Consider the following 20,472-nt stretch of genomic DNA (forward strand, 5'->3'; position numbering starts at 1 on the left):
ATGACACCGGGGTCCCCAGAACTGAGAATGAATGCTAAGGAACAATGCGGTCAAGAGCAGGAAAATTTCATTGGCAGATGCAGATAGCTCCTGAGAGACTGGACCCTGCCTCTCTAAGAACGCTGCTGTATAGACCAAATCACAAAGTGGGCACAGCGTGGGACAAAACTGTGACCAACCAATAAGATGACAAGTTTAGCTGCTTCAGTACTGTTGGCCCAGTGGGCAAGCAGGACATGTAGCCAGTGCGTGGGAGGGTCAAGGACCTTTTCCAGAAGGGATGCATCAGGAGGCCCTGGTCACCTACCTGGTGACTGGCGTCAACCTACACCTTATTGCACCAGGCAGCATGAGCCGTAGAGCATCACTTCTGCCCAGGGAGGCGTGCGGGCCTGGCACTCCGCGTCTCTGGAGGCCCGGGCTCGGTCACGCTGCGCCTCCAGCCGGCTGCGCTGCGCTCATGTCTTATGTCCAGTGCAGCCCACCCGACCGGGCATCTAGAACATTCCTGCCTAACTTAGCTGTCTGTGATAGTGCGGGCTAAGTGCAAACGTCAGAAACAGCCTGCTTCTCTTGAGTAGCTTACGGATCTGGGTCCTCAAATCCAAGCCAAGACAGAGACAAGGGCACGAAAGATAGTGTTCTACCATTGCATCAGGCTGAGCATCATTCCATGCTGGTTCAATCACAAGGCATCGCCTAAAAAAGACTATGATTATGAAAGGGAATTTCTCTTTGGTTTTTTTAAAGATTGATTGATTGATTGATTGATTGATTGATTGATTTGGTGCAGGGTCTTGCTGCACAGCTCAGACTCATAATGGTCCTCCTGTCTCAGCCTCCCAGTGCTGGGACTACAGGCGTGCGCCACCATGCCCAGTTCAGTGGCTGGCACGGCATGCAGTACCGGGAATTGAACCCAAGTCCGTGCACTTGCCAGGCAGGCGCTTAGATCGCCAAGCTGTCTCCCTGACTTACCTGTTTTTTATTTACTCAATACGTTAACTTAGTCATTAGCTAATTAAATATATCTGAGCATTTTTCCTACATGCTAAGCCCTAAATAAATAAATAACCAGACCCAAAGCAAAACCAAAAAACAGCATCTTTCATGATGTGCTCATTCGTTTCACCTGCAGAGAAGCCACGGGAAGCTTGCTTTGACCCTGGGAGCGTCATGAATGGGACCAGAGTTGGAACCGACTTCAAACTGGGCTCCACGGTCACCTACCAGTGTGACTCTGGCTACAAGATCGTGGAGCCATCGTCCATCACCTGTGTGATTGGGGCTGACGGGAAGCCCTCCTGGGACCGCGCCCTGCCCTCCTGCACAGGTGGGTCTCACGCAGCTCCCTGGCACAGGGCCCCGGGAGGGCTCCACACCCAGCGCAGCAGGGGCGCAGCAGAGCTGGTGTCCCAGTGTCCAGTCCATCCCTGACCTTGGCTGGCCCTGCTCGGCTCACAGGCTCTGGCCAGACACTTCTTTCTGTCACTAAGGTGCTCCACACTTTCAACTTCTGTTTTTATGTGTGAAGACCCGATCTATGTGAGTGGTGCCAATTAACATTTTGTAACTGCTTTTCTTGCAGGAAATAGATAAATAACTCATTAACAACCAATCAATAGATGTGTTAAGAGAGAGGAGAAAGGAAAGGAAGGGAGGGATACTTTAAAATACATATTTTTTAATTGATGCATCATTTTCATCCAAACCATGTTTTGTAAAAACGAAGGCTCTTCATGAAAAATGAGCTTTAAGAACAAAGCAAAATTCAGCTTTCTGTGGGCCGCGGTCAGACCGCAGCTGCCCCTGTGGCCGCTTTCAGCATGGCCAGGGGCCGCTTCTCCTTGGACGGCCACTGGGATCTCCAGCAGGGATGGGCCCGGGCCTCTGAGCTGAGGAGCAGAGGCCCCCAGGGAGGCACTGAGGAAACAGCACTGGGTTCCCCAGAGGTAGAGCCTCTACTGCCTAGCATGTGCAAGGCCCTGGGGTAGAGACCAAGATAAATTAATAAAGCAGCTCCCCGCTGCAAGGTGAGATGAATGCTGTGCTCCAGAAAGCTATTTCCTTGGATTGTTTTAGGATCTACTCGGGGACCTGTTCAGTTCAATAAATTGAATTTAGGATAAGAATGTTATCCACCTGTCTAATAATGCTGCTGGTCCCATCTGATCAAATAAGTGTGTAAAAAGCAGGCACAAGAAAAATTGAAACACACACACACACACACACACACACACACACACACACAGGACCCCTTTCAGCTGCGCCTGCCGCTGGTCCTGTGCTGAAGCTCGCCACTTCGTGACCCCAGGGGTTTCGGGTCAGCCTCTCTTCTGCCAGGACCCAGCGATGCCACACACAGAGGAAGAGTTGAATTTAGATGTCTAAGTCAATGACTAATGAAGGAGTGGATAAAGCAGCTCTTGCTAGAAAAATCTACCTGTAGGCCTTCGAATTCTTATGTGTTTTACCCTGCTGTAGTAAACACAGGGACCTGTTACATTTCATAGAGCAGAAGACAGGTGGATCCAGAGATGGCTGTGTCTCAGGCTGCCCTGGTCTTTGGTGACCTGAGCTCCCCCACTGTCCCCTACTGTCCCCTTCCTGTGTACCAGAGGGGAGTGCACCCCTGCATGTCCCTGACCCACTGCACAAGGCAGTAGAGCAGATGTAAGAAGCTGGGGCTGCGGAGATGAAGCGGGGAAGCCACATTCAAGACAGAGCGTGAACCTGTGAGCTGTAGGTGACTGTACGAAAGGGAATTTAGTTTGTATGAAGTTTAAAAGCAGTTTGAATCTAGGGAGGATGGTGATGCTCTTGCCATGGACAAAAAAGCATGCAGTCCTAACGTGTTCAAATGTCAAATCAAAGATTACTGCTTTTCTCAGGGCTGAAGACCTGTGAATTCAAGCACCATTGTGGTGGTGTTGGAGGTGGTGGTGGTGGTGGTGTCATTTTAAGGCACTCAAAGCTCAGAAGCCACGGAACGCTGCCTTCTCCTCACGTGCACTAGGAGCCCGTGCCCCCGAGCGTCAGGGCAGGCAGGCCCAGTGGCGCCTGGAGCCGCCGTGCACTGCATCTGTGGGCCCTCAGCAGCACGGCGGTGGGAAGCTCTGCCTACCGTTGAACATTTTCGTGGTTCTCATGCTGCAGGACACAGGCCTCTGCGGCCAGGTGCTTCAGATACAGGAGTGTGCTCTGCTGTGTGGCCTGGCCTGGCGCCTTCAGCCTTCATCCTGGAGCTCACTGTGGGGCTGGAGCCGAAGGCGGCGCCCAGTGCCCGCAGCCCACACTCAGGCGCCCTGTAGTGCGGCTCCTTCTGGCAGGGCTGGGTCCGAAGGCTCGGGGTACCTCACACGTGTGAATGACGATCCCAATTAGCAGAATGGATGAGCAGGTCTCTTTCGACGATCTGCTGTGATTCCTCTGGCCTACCTTCATTCATTTAGAAAATAGTTTAATGTGCTGGTACCAGAGAGAAAGTGAGCACACATTTATTTTTCCTCTGTCATTCCGTTAATGTAAGTTAACTGTTACCAGGCCAAGGGTCATGGCTGCTCCTTACTTTAACACAAGAGCACGGACAGAATTATTACTAATTATTAAATGAGGTAATAATTAAATGCAAATTCTCTGCATATGCTTATCAATTTCGGAAACATTTGGCTGAGTCTGGGACGTTTGGTAGCTTCAGTGGTCAGCCTGTAGTTCCAGGAAGGGCTGGACCTAGGCCTGACCCGCTACGGCAGGGCCAGCCGCGAGGGCCACTTCCAGCACTTCGCCTGGGCTGTCCTGGGTGTCCTGCTGTCCTAAGGCAGCTCTCCTTTCTTCTACCCCCAGACAAAGTATCTTTGTAGTTGTACCTTGCAGGGTCCCATTCACAGTGACGCCCACACGCATTGCTGGCCTAGGGACGGGCGGTTTTCCCTTATTTTTCATTTAAACTTTCAGGTCAGATTTGAAGTGCATGGATTGTTTAGCTGGCAAAGAGGCATTTGCAAAATAATCTACTTGAACTTTTTAGGGCTGGGGAAAAATAAAACGAATTTTCATTCTTCACTTGTACTTATTTTTAGAACTTTGACCTTCAAGCTTGTGAGGGGAATTAATTGCTCTGAAGTTAGCAGGGCGAGCCCGCGGAAGTGGAGGGGATGGTCCTGAGGCTGCCCCTGGCTGGGCGAGCCCCCCAGTCCCCCGCCTCGGAGACGAGCCCACAGAAGCGTACCCCATTGGAAATGAAACTGCAGCTTGTGCTGCGGACTCGGTGTGGGTGTGGCGCAGCTGCCGGGAGGGAGTCCTGGCCGAGCCCACCGGGCTGCTTGCTTTGGTCCTCTCTCCTAGCTCTTCGCGGGCAGCTCTGGGGCTGCCGGTCGGCTGAGCTGTCGTCGTCCTTTGAATCAAAATATGGCTGCAGTTTTCCAAGCCTTGTGACGCAAGGATTTGGGAGACCGGTTGGTGGGTCATTAGCTCTCCTGATAAATCGCTCACGGGGTCCCTTCCCATTCGCATTAGGGTATTTTAAGGAGTCCTATTACTCTTGGACATTGTTCTGTCCGTCAGTGAGGGCTTACCAGTGTGCTAATTAACATCCAAGGGATTAGGCAAAAAATTGTATTTTTTTTTACGCTTGAAATGTGCCACATCAGAATAAATGAGCTGCAGAAAAATAAATTTTCTCAGAGACTGAAAGCTCTGACCGCGAATCAGGGAAGCTGCCTCCAAGAAACCAGTTAGAGGCAGGCCACACGCAGCAGGCAGCTTCGAGCTGAGCCCGGAGGGGCTGCCCCAGGCATGTGCCCGCAGGACGCGGAAGTGAAGAGCCGGCCCAAGGTCGCTGGGATTAAGCCAGAGGTCCCTGGGATTAAGCCACAAGTCTTTCTCGATGCCTACATAACATTTTGAGCGTGGACAGTGACTTCCTGCTTCCTGTTTTTCTCAGCAAAACCTCGTCAGGGTAAATGTAAAATCGGGGGATGAACCCCATGTGCAGCCCCTCTCCACACACGCGGGCGCGCGGCCCCGCCTTCCTCGCGGAATGCACCGAGGGAGGCCGCGCCCACGTCGCTGCGCCCCAGCCACGCGTCCTCCTCCTGGACGGGATTTACCTGGGGTCAAGTCGTCGCGTTTTATTCTTCCGGTCTCCTACTAGTCGCATAGAAAACAGCAAACCACCTTTGTGTCTTTTAAATAGGATGATTTATATAAACTAGATGATTACGGGGTCCTTCATGATACTAAATTATTAGTTTAGAACCTGTTTTATGATTATGACAACTGTTTTCATGATTATGTTGGCATGCCTGAGATAGGTCTTAAAATAATACGCTTTTTCCCAAGGTGAATAGATTGTATTTAATGTGGTCAGTCTGTGCTCTTCCCTTTCTGTTACTTTTGAAAGCAGTGCAGGACAAGATCTTGCTTTTGTTCTTTCCGTTGGCTTTGGAAACAAGCCCGCCTGCGGCCCCCGCTGCCGCCGCTCCCAGCGCCCCGAGCTCACCTGTCTCGGCTGCTTCCTTTCCAGCCCCGTGCGGCGGCCAGTACTCGGGGTCCGAAGGTGTGGTCCTGTCCCCCAACTACCCGCACAACTACACGGCCGGCCAGACCTGCCTCTACACCATCGCCGTGCCCAAGGAGTTCGGTAAGCTGCGGCCCTGCTCCCTCCGGTCGTTCCTGCATCCCTTTCGGGGCTCACTTCCTGCCCCTCTGTAAGGACCACAGATCTTGACAAGCAAAAGCGATATGCACCAAACTGCGTTAAGGCCGCAGCAGGCTTCCCGGCGCTTTCACGTGCAGTGTCCACAGCCCTTCTCTCACCAATGGGATATCACTAGTTATCTCCCTTTCTAGGAGACTGGCCCGGCCAGTACCAACACATTGATGTGGCCCCCTTTCTTCTTTCTGGAGAAATTACTGTTTAAAGTGGGTATTTGTATATGAGGGAGAATTGTGAATAATGTGTGCCACGGAGGCGAGCGGACTGGCGCGCACCTGCGATCCTTGCTGCCCAGGAGGCTGAGGCAGCAGGCTGTTAGGTTGCGGCCCAGGCCGGATGACGTGGTAAGACCCTGCCTGAAACAGGAGTATAGAGAAGGGCTCAGGACATACCCCGGTGGTGGGCCGCTATTTCCGAGCTCCGGCTCTGGGCTCCGCCTTCATCCTGCAGAGCCAGACCAGCAGCAGCTCGGGGTGGATGCATGACCAGGGCTTGCCTGTGGGCACCACCGGCCGGCGGGGAAGTGCAATATCAGATTAGGATGGATCCCCTGGGCCCTGTGTCCCCTTGTGTCTGTGGCCTGCAAACGTGGAGCAGGCCCGGTGGCTCCAGGAGAGTAGACTCTGGGTCCTGCTTGTACTACCCCCAAGCAGGTTTCCAGACCAGCTTCCAACCGCCAGGGCTTTGGGTAGCGGCCCAGGGGCCGGGGCCTCCCGGGAGGAACCAGACAAAGCTTTTATGGCCTTACAGGCTATTTCTGTTTATTCCAGTGGAGAAGTTAAAACCCTGCCTAGCTAAGATTTTTGGTTACATTAAATCAGCAATCACTCATGTAGAAATAAAACAGATGCACATTCTAAGGCCAGTACACATTGGAGATAAAACACTGAAAGAACACAGTCGGGCTGGGGAATGCAATGGCTTCGGGGACCTGCCCAAGGATGCACGAGCCCACATTGCCCTTCGGCTGCGCTGTCACAGCCAGGCCTCAGTCAGGACTGAGCCACAGGCAGCCCTGGCGCGTCGCCCCAGCTCAGGCCCGGAGCGGGTCGCACAGCTGTTGTGCCGGCGCTGCCCTGCTGGTGGCTTTCTTTTGAGGCAGGACCACCACCTCCTCCCCAGTAAAGAAGAGTGCATTCAGCCGTAGCCCAAAGAAGGAGAGACAGAGGCGGGACAGGGCGACCGGCTTCCAAGACGGGAAGCATCCATTCCACAGAGTGCAGACGGCAGCCAGGCTGACTGGTCAAAGTTGAGACTGTGCTTTGGGGGTGGCTTTTCTTAGAATAAGTCAGTGACAGTATTTGAACACTTTCCGTTTTCACCCTGTGCTGGTCCTCTGAGGACTCTTGAGCAACCCGGTCTGGATTCTGTAGCCATGTGGGGAATGTAGTGTTTAACTCAGCATGCGCCAGGCACCCAGTTACCATGACATAAATATTCCTTTTGCATTTTGTTAATTCAGAACAACATATTTATCAGCCTCGTTCTAAGCATCTTATTAGCTTATTATTATCCTGAGCTTATTCTAGCAGCTTCATTCTATGATTATAGCTTATTGTAAGCCTCTGATAGATATGCCAGTGGAATCATAATTGTTCAGCAGGAAAACCCCTGTTCCCATTCTTTTTTTTTTGGAACTGGGGATTGAACTCAGGCCTTTGCACTTGCCAGGGAAGCGCCTATTCCACTGAGCCATCTCCCCGGCCCCTCTGTTCCCATTCAAATATTGATTATAATTTCCCAGTAGGTCAAAACTGAAGGGCTCAGGGCTCAGGGCACAAGCATTGTACTCTGTCCCAGAAAGGTCTGATTTAGAAGACAGGAGCTCTCAGGGAAGTCATGTGGAGCTTCTCCCACACCTCTTTCACTTGTTTCTTCCTCCTTCTTTCCTGGAGGCTGCTGATTGGGTGATGGGTTAATCGCCAACAGGACACAGGCGCGTGAGGCCTGGCTGCGCCCCGACATGCTCAGCTACTATGCCTGGGGCGCCTGCTGCCCGCAGGCCGGACCCTGGTGAGGACGGAAGTCTGCTCGCTGGGTTCAGCTTGGGCTCAGAGAGCAGCTTCTACAGCAGGACGGCAGAGACTGCAGTCTTCTCTGTTCACTCCAAGGCAGGGCAAAAGTTTCATTTATAGAACCGGAACTGAACCACATTAATATCTTGATGAGTATTTGCACTCCCTTCTTTGGGTGAAGCGTGTGAAGAGCATGCGGTACAGCTCTGGGCCAGGGTGTGTGTTCACGTTTGTCCTTGGAGGCCTGAGGCACGGCCACTGGCCTTGGGAGACAGGCGCCATTTAGACTGTAGGCCACAGCTGTCACCTGCAGAGCTCTGCACGTGTGTTCCACGTGCCACGAAAGGTTCCCGGTGTGACATCTCACCCACACAAGCACACGGGGGCTGGACCTCTCCCTGTGCGGGTCCAGCTGTGAGGCAGGTGCCCGCCCTCCAGGTGTGTTCCCAGCCTCTTGCTCTCAGCTGCACAATGGATGTCCTTGTGCACAGCCAGTCTCCTGGCAGGTTTAGAACTCAGGTCAGCGGAGCCAGGAGCAGGCGTGGGGCCCTCAGGTGAGCGGGTTCTGGCATCCTCTGACTCTCAGTGCTCGGCACCCACACGTGTGTGAAGGCCAGCACAGGGGACGGCGTGGCCGCTCCGGGCCTATGGGTGGCTTCCTCGTCCCCTCAGCTGCTAGCACCCAGTGGAGGTTTTCTTGTGGGAAAGCAGACTGTGTGCAGTTGATTCATCTTTTTAATGAATCGAAGGGCACAAGGATGCAGCCTGAACGTGAGAAAAGTCAGTTGCTCTGGGAGGTGACGGGGCAAGGAGGCTTGGTGGGACGCGAGGAGGAACTGCAGGGCTCCTGGCCGCTCCAGCTCCAACCCGGAAAGCCTTAGCCAGCCTCAACTCACCCAGCTGGGAACCTGCCTTATGTAGGGGCCTCCTTGGTGGTTTTCTCAAGGCAGTACTAAAATCTGAAGATGAAGGCTGTGTCACGCAGTGTCACGGGTATTTAATACTCCACCACAGCACTCGCAGGTATGCGCACAGACGCAGCAGATGCTGCCTCGGGTGGCTTCCCCTGCGCATCCTCGCTGATGTCCTCTTTAGCGCGTGCACAAATTAGCGTGCACAGCACCGTCTTTGTCCATCATGACTCAGCGTGGCTGACGTGGCTGCCGTGCAGAGCGACACAAAACCACCACAGCGCAGGCTGCTTGTGGCTTGTGAGCACACACCGGTCACAAGATTTCTAAATACCAGAAATCCAGGCTTATCTTCAATTTTAGTGCACAGACATGGATTAAACCTGGACTGTGAAATGCGTAGTCACGTTCTGCTTCCAGGAAGTGTGAACACGCAGCCTGATGGACCCAAAAAGCAGGTGGAATCGCGCAGTGGGCATGCCACACGCAGTCTCCACAGCATCGTGCTGAATCAAGCACACGACTGAGCTAATATGAGTCGGCAGGAGATTAAGAGGGACTAGATAGAAGAATAACTTGTAAATTCCTCATCAGATTATCATGGTGCCTGACACTGATACTTATTTTTCACCAAATAAAATGTCACTAATTACTCAAAAATGAATAGGATTCCAAATCTTTCACTATCTTATGATGTGATCCATTAAAATGAAATAATCCTTCGGGATGTTCACATTTTACAGAAAACAGTCCTTTTATTTCTTTTGTGCGGTATCAGACGATGAAGAAACAAAACAAAGTTGTTCAGTTGCTGAAAACTCAGAAGACAGAATAAATCCAACGTCCCGCGTTTCCTAGGACGGGGACTCCTTGGGTAGCGCACCTCGCGTCGCCCGTGTCAGCGTGTGTGCCCTCCCTGTCTTCCAGTGGTGTTCGGGCAGTTCCTGCACTTCCAGACGGCGCCCGGTGACGTGGCAGAGCTGTTCGACGGAAGCCACCCGCAGGCCAGGCTGCTCAGCTCCCTCTCGGGGTCTCACTCAGGTACAGCCGCAGCAGCTTTCGCCTTTGACTCCACTGCACAGGATGGGATTAGCTTCATACTTGTCTGTTTCTTTTGGGTTTTGCTGAGTGAGAAATTTAATCACTGCTGACTTTGGAGGTTTGGCAAGGTTTTATTTTAGACATCGACCTTCAGAAGTATTAGCATCCCACCTAGAAAGCACCTGCCTTTATCATTTTACTTATTGAGATTATGGAAAATATAATGTTCATCTTAATAAAAGAAGTAAACATCAGGAAAGGAGGGGATACCTTCTGCATGTTCTATTCTTTGTGATTTCGCCTTCCCCTTGCTGATAAAAGCTGTTAACATTTTGTCCTAAATCATCCAAGCTGTAAAGATGTAGGTGCAGGAAGCTTCCTCAGATTTGGGTACTCACAGGGCGTCCTGGAGCCGGCCTGCAGCTTCCAAGGAAGTCAGCGTTCCAGCAGCATGCGGGGACCACCTTCACTTTGCCAGGCCCTTATTTGTTCTATGCTTGTGCTGTGCAGATCTGCTCAGTAAATTTACAAAGAGAGTGAATACGCACATCACACATTTAGCCAGCTGGTGTTAAGATTTCCAATTTTTTTACTATTTCGTATTCACTGGAAGCCTGACAGTCTTTGCTTTGCTCCTTCCTGGCAAAGTCATTTGGAGGAGGCGTCCGGGCTTGTGTGCAGGCCTAGTCCTTCACCTCGGGCTCCCTGCGGGAGCACGCGCCGCTCCAGGCCCCGGGAGGTGCGGGAGAGCCTGCCCTGTCTGTGCGTGCTGGAGCCCGCGTGTCTCGCTTTGCGCTCTGCAGCGCAGTCTGTGAAGACGCGGCCCTCCTCAGGAGCTGGCGTGTACCTGACGCATCTGGCTCCTTTCCTTGACTTTCACTCTCTCCTGGCTCCTGTACACTCTAAAGGACTGAAATGTTTATTTTGGAAGACTTTTTCAGAGTCATTAACACAGAGAGAGATTTTTGAATCCCAGGAAATTTTCCTGAGTTTAAATAAAAACTTAGCAAGTGATGATCAAATGAATCTAAAGTAGAAAATTCACTTGATATTTCTATCTCCTACATTGTCAGCTAAAAATATTGCTTGTCCTGTCCTCAAGAAAATCAATGGAACATTGATTATAGTTCATTTTAATAGAACACATGGCAAGAACAGTGTTTTGAAATCTTTATAAAACATTATGTGTAGGTCTTAAGCCCCAGTGTGAAATTTATATAAAAAGCTTAAATTTGTTGTGAAATTTCAAGTTGGCTTTTACTTTCCGGAAGACTAAGATGCATGCCAGCGCCCTGCGCCATGTGGCGCCCTGCTACTGTCTCTGTTTGTATTTGTAGGGGAGACATTGCCTCTAGCCACGTCGAATCAAATTCTCCTTCGGTTCAGCGCGAACAGCGGCGCATCGGCCAGGGGCTTCCACTTCCTCTATCAAGGTAAAGGCTTCAGCGCCCGCCCTGCCCGCCCCTCGCCCTCTGCACTGTGCTGGGGCAGATGGCAGAAAGTGTCAGAACTGCATTTGGGATGTGGCCGGGGAGATGGCTTAGTGGAATAAGCGCTTCCCTGAGGGCCTGAGTTCAATTTCCAGTCCCCCCCCCCCAAAAAAAAGGACCTGGCATTTGGGGTTACTTAATCAGCTGGAGATTCGCACATATGTGTCATGAAGTGACTTCATGGAAACGTTAGTTGGTCTCTCCACATTTGAGCTGGCGCTTGGCCTAGAAGGACACAGTATTTCTCTCGCGCTGCCTGTGCCGGGGCCTGTGGCTCTGTGCTCACCTGTGTGTCTAAGGCCTGGGCTTGATCCCCAGCACTGCCTGCTCTTTCTATGTATCTTGCCAAATGACTGCAGACACAGTGTTTATCTAATGAAGAAAACTGGTTAGACCTTGTCATCACTTTAATAAAATGAAGTTAAAACACATAATTCAGAATTTAATTCTGAATTTCATTGTAAAAACAAACTTTAAAGACAACAAAGCCAAAAAAAAACCCACAAAAAACAAGGCACCAGGTATCACTGGAGTAACTCCCTGCAGGACCCCCACCGGCGGGATTTCCTGCCTCCGCGCTGCTCCTCGGTTGCCCCGCTTGGCACTTCTGTGCTCTCATGCTCATTGTTAAATTTAAAGCTTGCTCATGGTGCTCAAAACCCTAAAAAGGAGGAATTATTTTTGCCAACCGCATTTCCTCTTTGCTGTTTGTGTTCATTCTATAAACTTGAGAAAGTGGCCCAGACACGCTTGCACTTTTGGAAGCAGAGACAGGGACTGCCTGGCATCGCCAAGGACCGCCAGGGACTGCCAGGGACAGGGCAGAATCCAAGGGAGGCTGTGGGCTGCAGAGATAAAGTGTGGGCCCAAGAACGGGAGGCGACGCTCAGCCGTTGCAGTCTGGCTTGTGCTCTGAGGCCGCGCCACGGCTTCCTTTCCTTTATAAAAATGTCTCCAGAAAGCTTTCTTTATGATATTTTCTCAAAAGTACATAGAATAACAATGTCATCGTGTAGATAAGTCCTTCCTGATAGTCTCACACTGTAAAGCCGTGCTGTCAAGTCCTCCAGCTTAAGCAGTGAGATTAAAGATTAAAGCATGGCGGTGATGTTTGCCAGGCCAGGAAGGGGCCAGACGTGTGTCATCCCACTCAGGCCGCAGCTGATGGAGAGCTGCTGCTGCTGAAGCAGAGGCAGCTACATCGTTGTAGGCTTTCACCTTCATTAAAGCATGTGTAATTAATCAGCAGCAGACCACTGATGGCCAGTGAATGGCCAGTTGCAGCAGCCTGCTTCTGTCCACTGCAAATTTCCTTTAATTTATAACTTACTTTGCCAAAGCAGATTCCCGAGCCTTGCTATACATAAAGAAACTAGACTGATTTAAATACCTTTCCCCGACATGTTCAAGTCTCCAATTCTGTCCCATTGTGTAAGGGCTTCCTTTGATCTCTATAAATATTAGGGCATTCTCATAGACTCCAAGAGGCCCTATTTTATCTTTATGTGCCATCCTCAGAAAACATGCTTTTAAAAATTATGCTTCTTAATTTGAAAGTGTGCATTATCATGAAAATGTGGAAAGTGCAGAAAGGAAAATGAACCTCCAAAGCAGCCTGCTTGCCTTGCTCTTAAGAACGTGCAGTGCCTGTAGCCGCTTTGAGATTTTATAAAGTCCCGACTCACCTCGGTTTCGTGTTCTCCATCAGGGAGTTTATGTGAAAGTCAGTGTCATCTTCCAAGTCCAAAGCCTCTCGTGGTGAGGAAAGAGGATCCCAGAAGCAATTTTTAAGCCACTCATGAGCAGCAGGGAACGTGTTTGATCCATATGAAAAGTTAAGCTGAACATCAGGTCGTGAACAGTCATTGGCATCCGAAGCACGGGAGCTCTCTGCACGTTGTCGTGTCCAGTGGCACTGAGGAGTGCTTCCCTCCCGCACGTGGCTTCGTTCTTCTAGGTTACTAAAGCTTCAGGGTTGCCCAGCAAGTTTATGATTTCGTTGCTCTAGGACGCTAATCTTGGTTAACAGCCACACAGAGGGTTCCCCTGGATGGAGCTGATAGAGATGTGGCGAAGCACACCACAGGCAAGCCCGGGCCAAATGTGACTCCTTATGTGTGAGCAGCAGTTGCCATTGGCGGCTCCTTGTTCCTGCCTGTCACGGCTCCACGTTGATAATGTGGAGGTGCAAGTAAGGCTGGTGGAACCACCTTTTAAACTCATGAAGAAGCATGTTGGTAAGGAAGCTCTTCCAGGTTATCTGCAGGAACCTAGTATTTTCTGAGGTCAGCTAGTTTGCCACGGTCTTTGAGTGGAAGGCTGCATTTGGAAAGGGAGGAAAGAGGTTGAATTAGAACACACAACATGCAGAAAGCTTGGCCTCTGTTGGGAGTGCTGAGGCAGACCACCTGGGGTGACTCAGGGCCTGGGAAGGGTTTCTGTGGAGGTTCTGGGTTGTTCAGAATGCTGAGCACTTTGCCACCGTGTGCGGCATGCACTTGTGTGGCTCCCAAGTCTTCAGAGGTGTCAGGTGCGTTGGCCTGAGGGAGATGACCCATGTACCAACACGTGCTGTTGCAGCCCGGCACCCCAGCAGCCTTCCCTGTGGCGCAAGTTCCTCCACCTCTGTCCCGATCCTCAGCCAGTGGAAGTGAGAAGCAAATGCTGCAGGAGACCTGTCTCGGGGAGAATTTGAGGGCCATGCTGTCCCTAGCCCTCCCAAGTGGTTTTGGCTCGTTCTTCCCCTCCGCGAGCCGAGCTCCCTGCGACCCTGGAGCTGTGCAGTTCTGAGTCTGAACACTGAATGCTGAGTCTTGTCACTTCCTTGTAGCCTGCATCCTGCTCAGCTTTCCCTCCTGCCTCCCAGCCCTCGCGGTCCTGGGTGCAGGGCCTCTGCTCTCCTATGTCTTGCTTTTGAGCTGCCTGTCCCTTTACTGTCAGCAGTGGCCAGGCCTGCGATCATCTGCCTGTGACCCCACGGCAGTGTGGTCCTCTCACGCTGGCGGCAGTGACCACAGTGACCTCGCGTACTGGCCACAGTGTGGTCCTCATGTCCTGGCCGCAGTGTGGTCCTTGTGTCCCGCCGCAGTGTGCTGCACTGAAGGCGACTACTCGGTCCCTGCGGAGGCTGAGCACACCGCTTCTTAGTGCCCTGAGCCCTCTCTTGCTCCCATTGTGAGAGCAGACTTCAGTTTTGTTCTGCAATTCATGACTTCACATTTAGCTCTTCATTTGGACACAGAATACCTGCCGGTCAGTATTCTAGGTAGCCCCGGCCCTGGGGACAGGCCGGCTCCTCCGGGCACTTTCCCATCTGGGGAGGGCATCTGCCACGCTGCCTCCCCCTGTGCAGCCGACTGAGCTCGCTGTGCCTGGTGCTGTCTCTGCTCAGCAAGGCTCTGTGCTGACTGCCTTCCGTGTTTATGCCTGGTCGTTGTCACACACAGCCTGTTTTCCTCGGGTTTCGACACACAGTTCAGCGACTTGCGGCTCTCTTCAAGTAACCCATGCCAAGTTCAGGAAGCTGTGGCATTTGTTGTAGTGTGAGGGAGAAAACAAGGACGAAGCCACACCCCTCCGTCATCCCCCCCATGCCCCGTGGCCCAGGTCCTAGGCTGTGCCTCGGTCTCGCCTTGTCGGGATGCTGAAGTCACTTTCCGTATCGCTCGAGAGAGTGTAGTAACTGAGCGTCCCCCTTGAGGGCCAGGGGGTAGCTCCACAGCACGGCACCTGCCTGGCAGGCATGAGGTCTCACCTGCAATTTCTGATCCTCCCACAAAGAAAGATGAACTGAACTGGAAGCACAAGACACCCCGAGTGAGGCAGGAAAATTCTGTTGGGTGTCCTGGCTCTAGCCCCTCGCAGGCATGCATGTGTGCGTTTTGGTTGCTTTTGCCTGGGCTGCTTCTCTTCCTAGAAGACATGAATTACAAGGCTTTGCTGATTTTCCACCTCTCAGGGTGTGTATTTTGGATCAACAGCTTAGAAGATACATGGTTTTGGCAAAGAAGATTCAGCATCAAGTTTTGTTTTAAACTCAGGAACAGTTTCTTTAGTTCCTTGACTAGTAAGGGCTTGTCAGATGAGATTCTCCCCCAGCCCCGTGCAGCTGACTGAGCCCAATCAGAGGAGCATGACTTGAGAAAGGGAGCATGTCCCTGGATCGCTGAACGACAGCAAAGCATGGGTCTGGTCTTGTGCGCTGCGCCTGCACGCACCCAGGGCTGCTCCTTGTGGTGTTGGCACAGCTGTCGTGGGGCGCAGGAGGACAGCGCGGGTCGGGCTGCTGCATGAGTCAGAGGTGAACCTTCCCTGTTTGCACGGCCGCCCGCTCAGGGCCGCACGGGTCCCGGAGGACAGCCTGCTCTGCTGCCGCACTGCTGCTGGGGGCAGTCACTCAGAGCCTCGGTCTGCCCCTGCATGCCAGGCTGACCTTGCTGCCCACTCACTGTCACAAGGCTGATTGCAGCTTTGGTTTACAGCAGAGTAAAACATTACTGAGAGGTTGGAAATAATTCTGGTAGCGCATGGAGTGTCTGATGCCACCTGTAGGGTCCAGGTCAGGAGAGAACCAGCCAGGCAGGAACGTGGCTCCCGGCAGGGGCCGCCCGCGTGCAGGTGCAAGCAGGTCTGGGTCACGTGGGAGCGTCCTGCTGCCCATCTTCTGAGATGCTTGGCATTCCTCTCCTGTGTGCTTCCTGCACTTTCATACCCTGGAAGCCACTCTCCAGTGTTGCGTTCCAATGCTGGTGGGATTCTCTTAGGTCATTTTCCTTGAACACGAATTTCATGAGGAAGTTTTCGTGGCAACTTGGGGGAATGTAATGCTACTGGCTGTGTTTCCCCTCATGTTTGGGGACCTGGAGGGACAGCGACTCCTGGGAGTGCACAGAGACGTCTCATGCCCCTGGCTTCTTAACCAAGTGGAACCCTTGCATAAATTGCATGTTCCTTCCATGTGATCTGCATGAGGAGGAAAATGATCACTGTAGGAAAACACTTCTGTCTTGTCAGAAGCCCCTGAGGTACCATAGCACCCTCCATCCTGCACTCCTGCATCTGGACACCCAGGGCACAAGCATGGCAGACAGCTGTGGCGCCGCCAGGCGTAGCAGCTGCTCTGCATCCCCCTAGCACCACAAAATGGCTCCATTCAGATGTATCACTAATTTCATCAAGTGCATGGCTCTGTAGCACGCGGTTGTTAGCTTTTGTCTGCTGATAGAAAATATGTCAATTAATTGGACTCAGTGGCTGCAGGGCTGACCTCACTCACCTGGCGCGTCTCTCCAAACACCCTGGATAGCTCAATTCTGTTTCCAAAAGTGCTTTTGCTGTCTCTTTCATTGAGCTCACCTGGACTCTACCCTCTTGACACAGTTTTAAGTGTCTAATGCTAGGACTGTGCGCGGCGGAGCCCTGCCTGCTCCAGCCTGCCCAGCGCACGTGGCAGAAGCGTCGCTGTCCCTGAGCAGCCACGGCCCGCTTCTCCAGCGACCTGCGGTGGCTGCCACTGTGCCTGCGCTCCTCTGAATCCCAGCTGTCTCCCTCGCCCTGGCAGTGGCATCGTGCCATGACTGCCCTTGGAGTGGGTCTCCTTTCACTTCACCCGGCGCCCCAGACATCCGCTGCCCGCGAGGGAAGGGTGCTCCTTTTTAGGTTGTATAAAGTTCCACCACATGCAGATCACAGATGCGCTGAATTACCACGCATCTACAGTTCTCCTCTGTGTTTCTCGCTGGCAGGCCCTTAGGCTGCAGCCGCACCATGGTGCCAGCGCATACCACTGCAGTGACCACGGGAGGGCAGGGGTCTTTGGAGCCCTGCGTTTATTTCTTTTGCATAAACACTCAGAAATGGAATCACTGGATCATGTGGTGACCCTGTTCTCACTTTATTGTCACATGGCAAAGGCCACATGGTCAGGAGCCCTTCAGAGGGTGGTGTTTGCAGAGGCTGAGGTCACTGAGGGCGGTACCAGCTTGGCACCATGGCCGTGGGAGGCGCGCGGCATCTGCGCATTGTGCGTGTGGAGCCACACAGGAGAAGATGCTTGCTCTCCTTGTGTGACACTGTCTGAAGGGGACTCTGAGGTGGTCCCTGGGGCGGCCGCAGCTGGATGTGTGGGGGCCCTTGCCCTAGACACACCTGCAGAGACCAGTAGGACATCATTTCTGTGTCTGCAGGAGTCTGGGTCCTGTGCCTCCTCCGCCTCGGAGGCATCACTCCTGGCAGGGCGCTCACGGCTGTGTTGTGTGCTTTGCCTCCAGCTGTGCCCCGCACCAGCGACACCCAGTGCAGCTCTGTCCCCGAGCCCCGGTATGGACGGAGGATTGGGTCTGAGTTCTCGGCAGGCTCCATCGTGCGGTTTGAGTGCAACGCAGGGTACCTGCTCCAGGGGTCCTCGGCCATCCGCTGCCAGTCGGTCCCCAACGCGTTGGCACAGTGGAACGACACCATCCCGAGCTGCGTGGGTAAGGCTGTCCCCACGTGGTCGCCAGGCCATGCGAGGGCCTAGGACCTCCCCAGATGGCTGCTCAGTGGCTGCCTGGTCCGCGGAACTGACCTTGCTCGTGACCTACACAGAGCATGGTTTCCTTTACCAAAAATAATCGAGTAGCAGCTAAATCCTTAAAATTATTACTTGATAAAGCAGCTGAACAGAGCCTACAGGCAGAACATGCTGTCCCTCTTCGTGCCTGCCAAGTGTGCCTTCATCCTAGAGCGATGGGCACGCGGCCCGGCCCTTGTCGGCAGCGCCTCCTCACGCCAACCTGCTGCACTGCGTGCTGGCGCCCTTCTGGCCCAGCTGCGCTGATGGGTGCTTGAGGAGTATAGGAATATGCAGCTGGAGTAACAGTGGTGGTGGTGGTTAAGGCGTGTCTCATCAGTGTAGGAACCTCCAGTGCAGCCACGATTAGCCCTGTGCGCTCTGAGCACCTCTTCTTCTCCCGGGACTCGCGCATCCGGCCCCTCAGCTTCCTTTGGACTTGCGGTCTGCACAGAGGGACACTGCTCTGCCATGATCCCTGGATTAAGCGGATAAATTATTCGGAGCAGAATGCACTTGAGAGACACCATTGTTATTAGCTGTCACTTCGTATGAGTTCTGAAATGATTTATTTACAGGCTTAAGACCAGAGCTAATTAGCATAATTGATAATCACTGATATTGCTAATTTAAGAGCCTGACCTTTGTCTTGGTGAGAAATGCCACTGAAAGTACGGGGAAGTCTCTAGCTGGCTTTCCCACGGCAGTAGGAAGCTGAAGGCCGAAAGAACGTGGTGCCCACAGTGTTTTCTTTCAATAAATGTGATCATGTCGTTCAGTTCCTTGCAGTGGCAATTTTACCCAGCGGAGAGGCACGATTCTGTCCCCTGGCTACCCTGAGCCCTACGGCAACAACCTGAACTGTGTGTGGAGGATCCTAGTGACAGAGGGGTCTGGGATTCAGGTGCGTCATGCTGGCAGCCTCATGCCCTGCGGGGCTCACTGTGTGGCGGGCTTGGGCTTCCTGCTGCCCTCTCCCCTCCCCGCTCCTGTTCTCCCCTGCTTTGTCCCCCTCTCTCCCCTCCCCTCCTCCCTCACTTCCCCTCCCCCTCCCCCTTCCCCTCTCCTTTCCTCTCCTTTCTTTTTCATTTCTCTTTCCCTGTCTCTCCCTCCTCTTCCCCTCCTTCCCTCCCTCCCTCCCTCCCTCCCTTCTTTTCATCCTCTCTCTTCCTTTCTTGTTTCTGTCTTTCCTATTTTCTATTTCATTTCATTTCATTTCATTCTTTCTTTTCTTTTCTTTTTGCTGTACTGGGGATTGAACTCAGGACCTTGTGTTTGCCAGAAGGTGCTTATTCTACTAAGCTATCTACCCAACCCCTCTTTCCTTTTCTTTTCTACTTTGGTTTACTTTTCTCTTTTCTGTCTGTTTTCTCTTTTCTGTTGATTATTTTAAATACATAGATATATTCTAGTTATCTTTTCTTAGTATTTCCACAAAATGCATCTAATAATGTTTCTATATTTGGAATAGAAATAATCGATTTTGAAAATAAAAACTATAAAAATGTCACGTTCAGTGGTGTTCACAAGTCACCTCATGCACTGTTTCCTGTCTGGGTGCTTCCGCTGCCCATCCGGAGCACCCCTCCTCTGACCAGACCGGCCTCCTGGGGCACTGCTGCCCCCTAACGCATCTTCTGCTCCTGCAGATCCAGGTGATCAGCTTCGCCACAGAGCAGAACTGGGACTCGCTGGAGATCCATGACGGCGGGGAGGCAAGTGCCCCGAGACTGGGCAGCTTCTCAGGTATGGTGACCCCAGCCCTGTGCTCTGTGCCGTGGGATTGGCAGCCGTGGCAGTACCACAGTCCCGGGGACATCGCCCCACAAACCTCTTCCCCTCCATAATGTGCCCTGGGGTTTAGACCAGGAGGCCAGGGAAAGGGGGCAGGTAAGGGCGTGCAGCAGTGGCGGCTGGCTGTCGAGTGGAAGCCGGGGCACTCCAGGGCAGGACGAGGCCAAGGGTGGGAGGAGGTGCGGGCCCAGGCACTCGGGCTCCAGGTGCTGGGCTGTGCCTCTCCTGGGGCCCATGCCGGATCCCCCACTCAGGCTCCTGCTCCTCAGCACCTGAGTCCGCTGCCACCTGCAGCTCCATCTTCCCGCCCAGTGCCTGAGACTCTCCCCTCCCTGTGGCAACTTTCTGACCTCTGAAGGTCACTGGGCTCCGTGGTTTCTGCTGCTCCAGAAGTGGCTTTCCTCCGCTCGCTGTGGTCTCCTCTGAGGTCAGAAGAGCAGGATTTGTTGTTAGGACCCTTCTTGTGGCTGGAGGGGACAATGTGCATCCCCACGATCCTCCTCCTCTCTGGGGGACACAGTCCTGGCGGCCGGCCACTGCCCACTGCATGCCCTCATGTGTGTTCACTCTGGAGAGGGCTCAGGATCCTCTCCACCTCCAGAGAAGTCCTTTTTTATAAATCAGCCAAAGGATGGGCCGTACTCATACGCAGCCCAGCAGGCCAGGCTGGTCCCGTCTACTCTGCCCTGGGAGCGCCTCTCCCTGTTCTGTTCTTTCTGAGGAGGCCTTCCTGCCCTCAGCCCTGGGAGGATTTCTCTCTCAGTCCCATAGCACCCCCGGGGACATGGTGCCCATCAGAAGATGGCCCAGACTACCAAGAGGGAAAGGGCACCAGCACAGTGCTGGACGCGTGCAGTGCACAGAGCATGCTGGGCTGCGTGCGGCGGAGGTGCCCACATCCTGCCCTGCATGGAGACTGCGCTCGCTCTGCCTTTGCTCAGGCCTCTCTGGGGGG

At 52.9% G+C, this 20,472-nt stretch overlaps 1 protein-coding gene across 1 annotated transcript in view; it reads left to right on the forward strand.

The window, feature by feature from the left end:
* Positions 1 to 20,472, forward strand: part of Csmd1 (CUB and Sushi multiple domains 1) — a 1,642,653-nt gene that overhangs the window by 1,440,822 nt on the left and 181,359 nt on the right. The window contains exons 30-36 of the mRNA XM_012517218.2: positions 1,139 to 1,333; positions 5,525 to 5,641; positions 9,570 to 9,683; positions 11,021 to 11,116; positions 17,443 to 17,646; positions 18,503 to 18,627; positions 19,373 to 19,469. Of these exons, the coding sequence (XP_012372672.2) occupies positions 1,139 to 1,333; positions 5,525 to 5,641; positions 9,570 to 9,683; positions 11,021 to 11,116; positions 17,443 to 17,646; positions 18,503 to 18,627; positions 19,373 to 19,469 (948 nt within the window). The remainder of the gene's footprint in view (positions 1 to 1,138; positions 1,334 to 5,524; positions 5,642 to 9,569; positions 9,684 to 11,020; positions 11,117 to 17,442; positions 17,647 to 18,502; positions 18,628 to 19,372; positions 19,470 to 20,472) is intronic.

Source organism: Octodon degus, unplaced genomic scaffold (genome assembly GCF_000260255.1).
Source record: "Octodon degus isolate 3935 unplaced genomic scaffold, OctDeg1.0 scaffold00155, whole genome shotgun sequence".
Taxonomy (NCBI): domain Eukaryota; kingdom Metazoa; phylum Chordata; class Mammalia; order Rodentia; family Octodontidae; genus Octodon; species Octodon degus.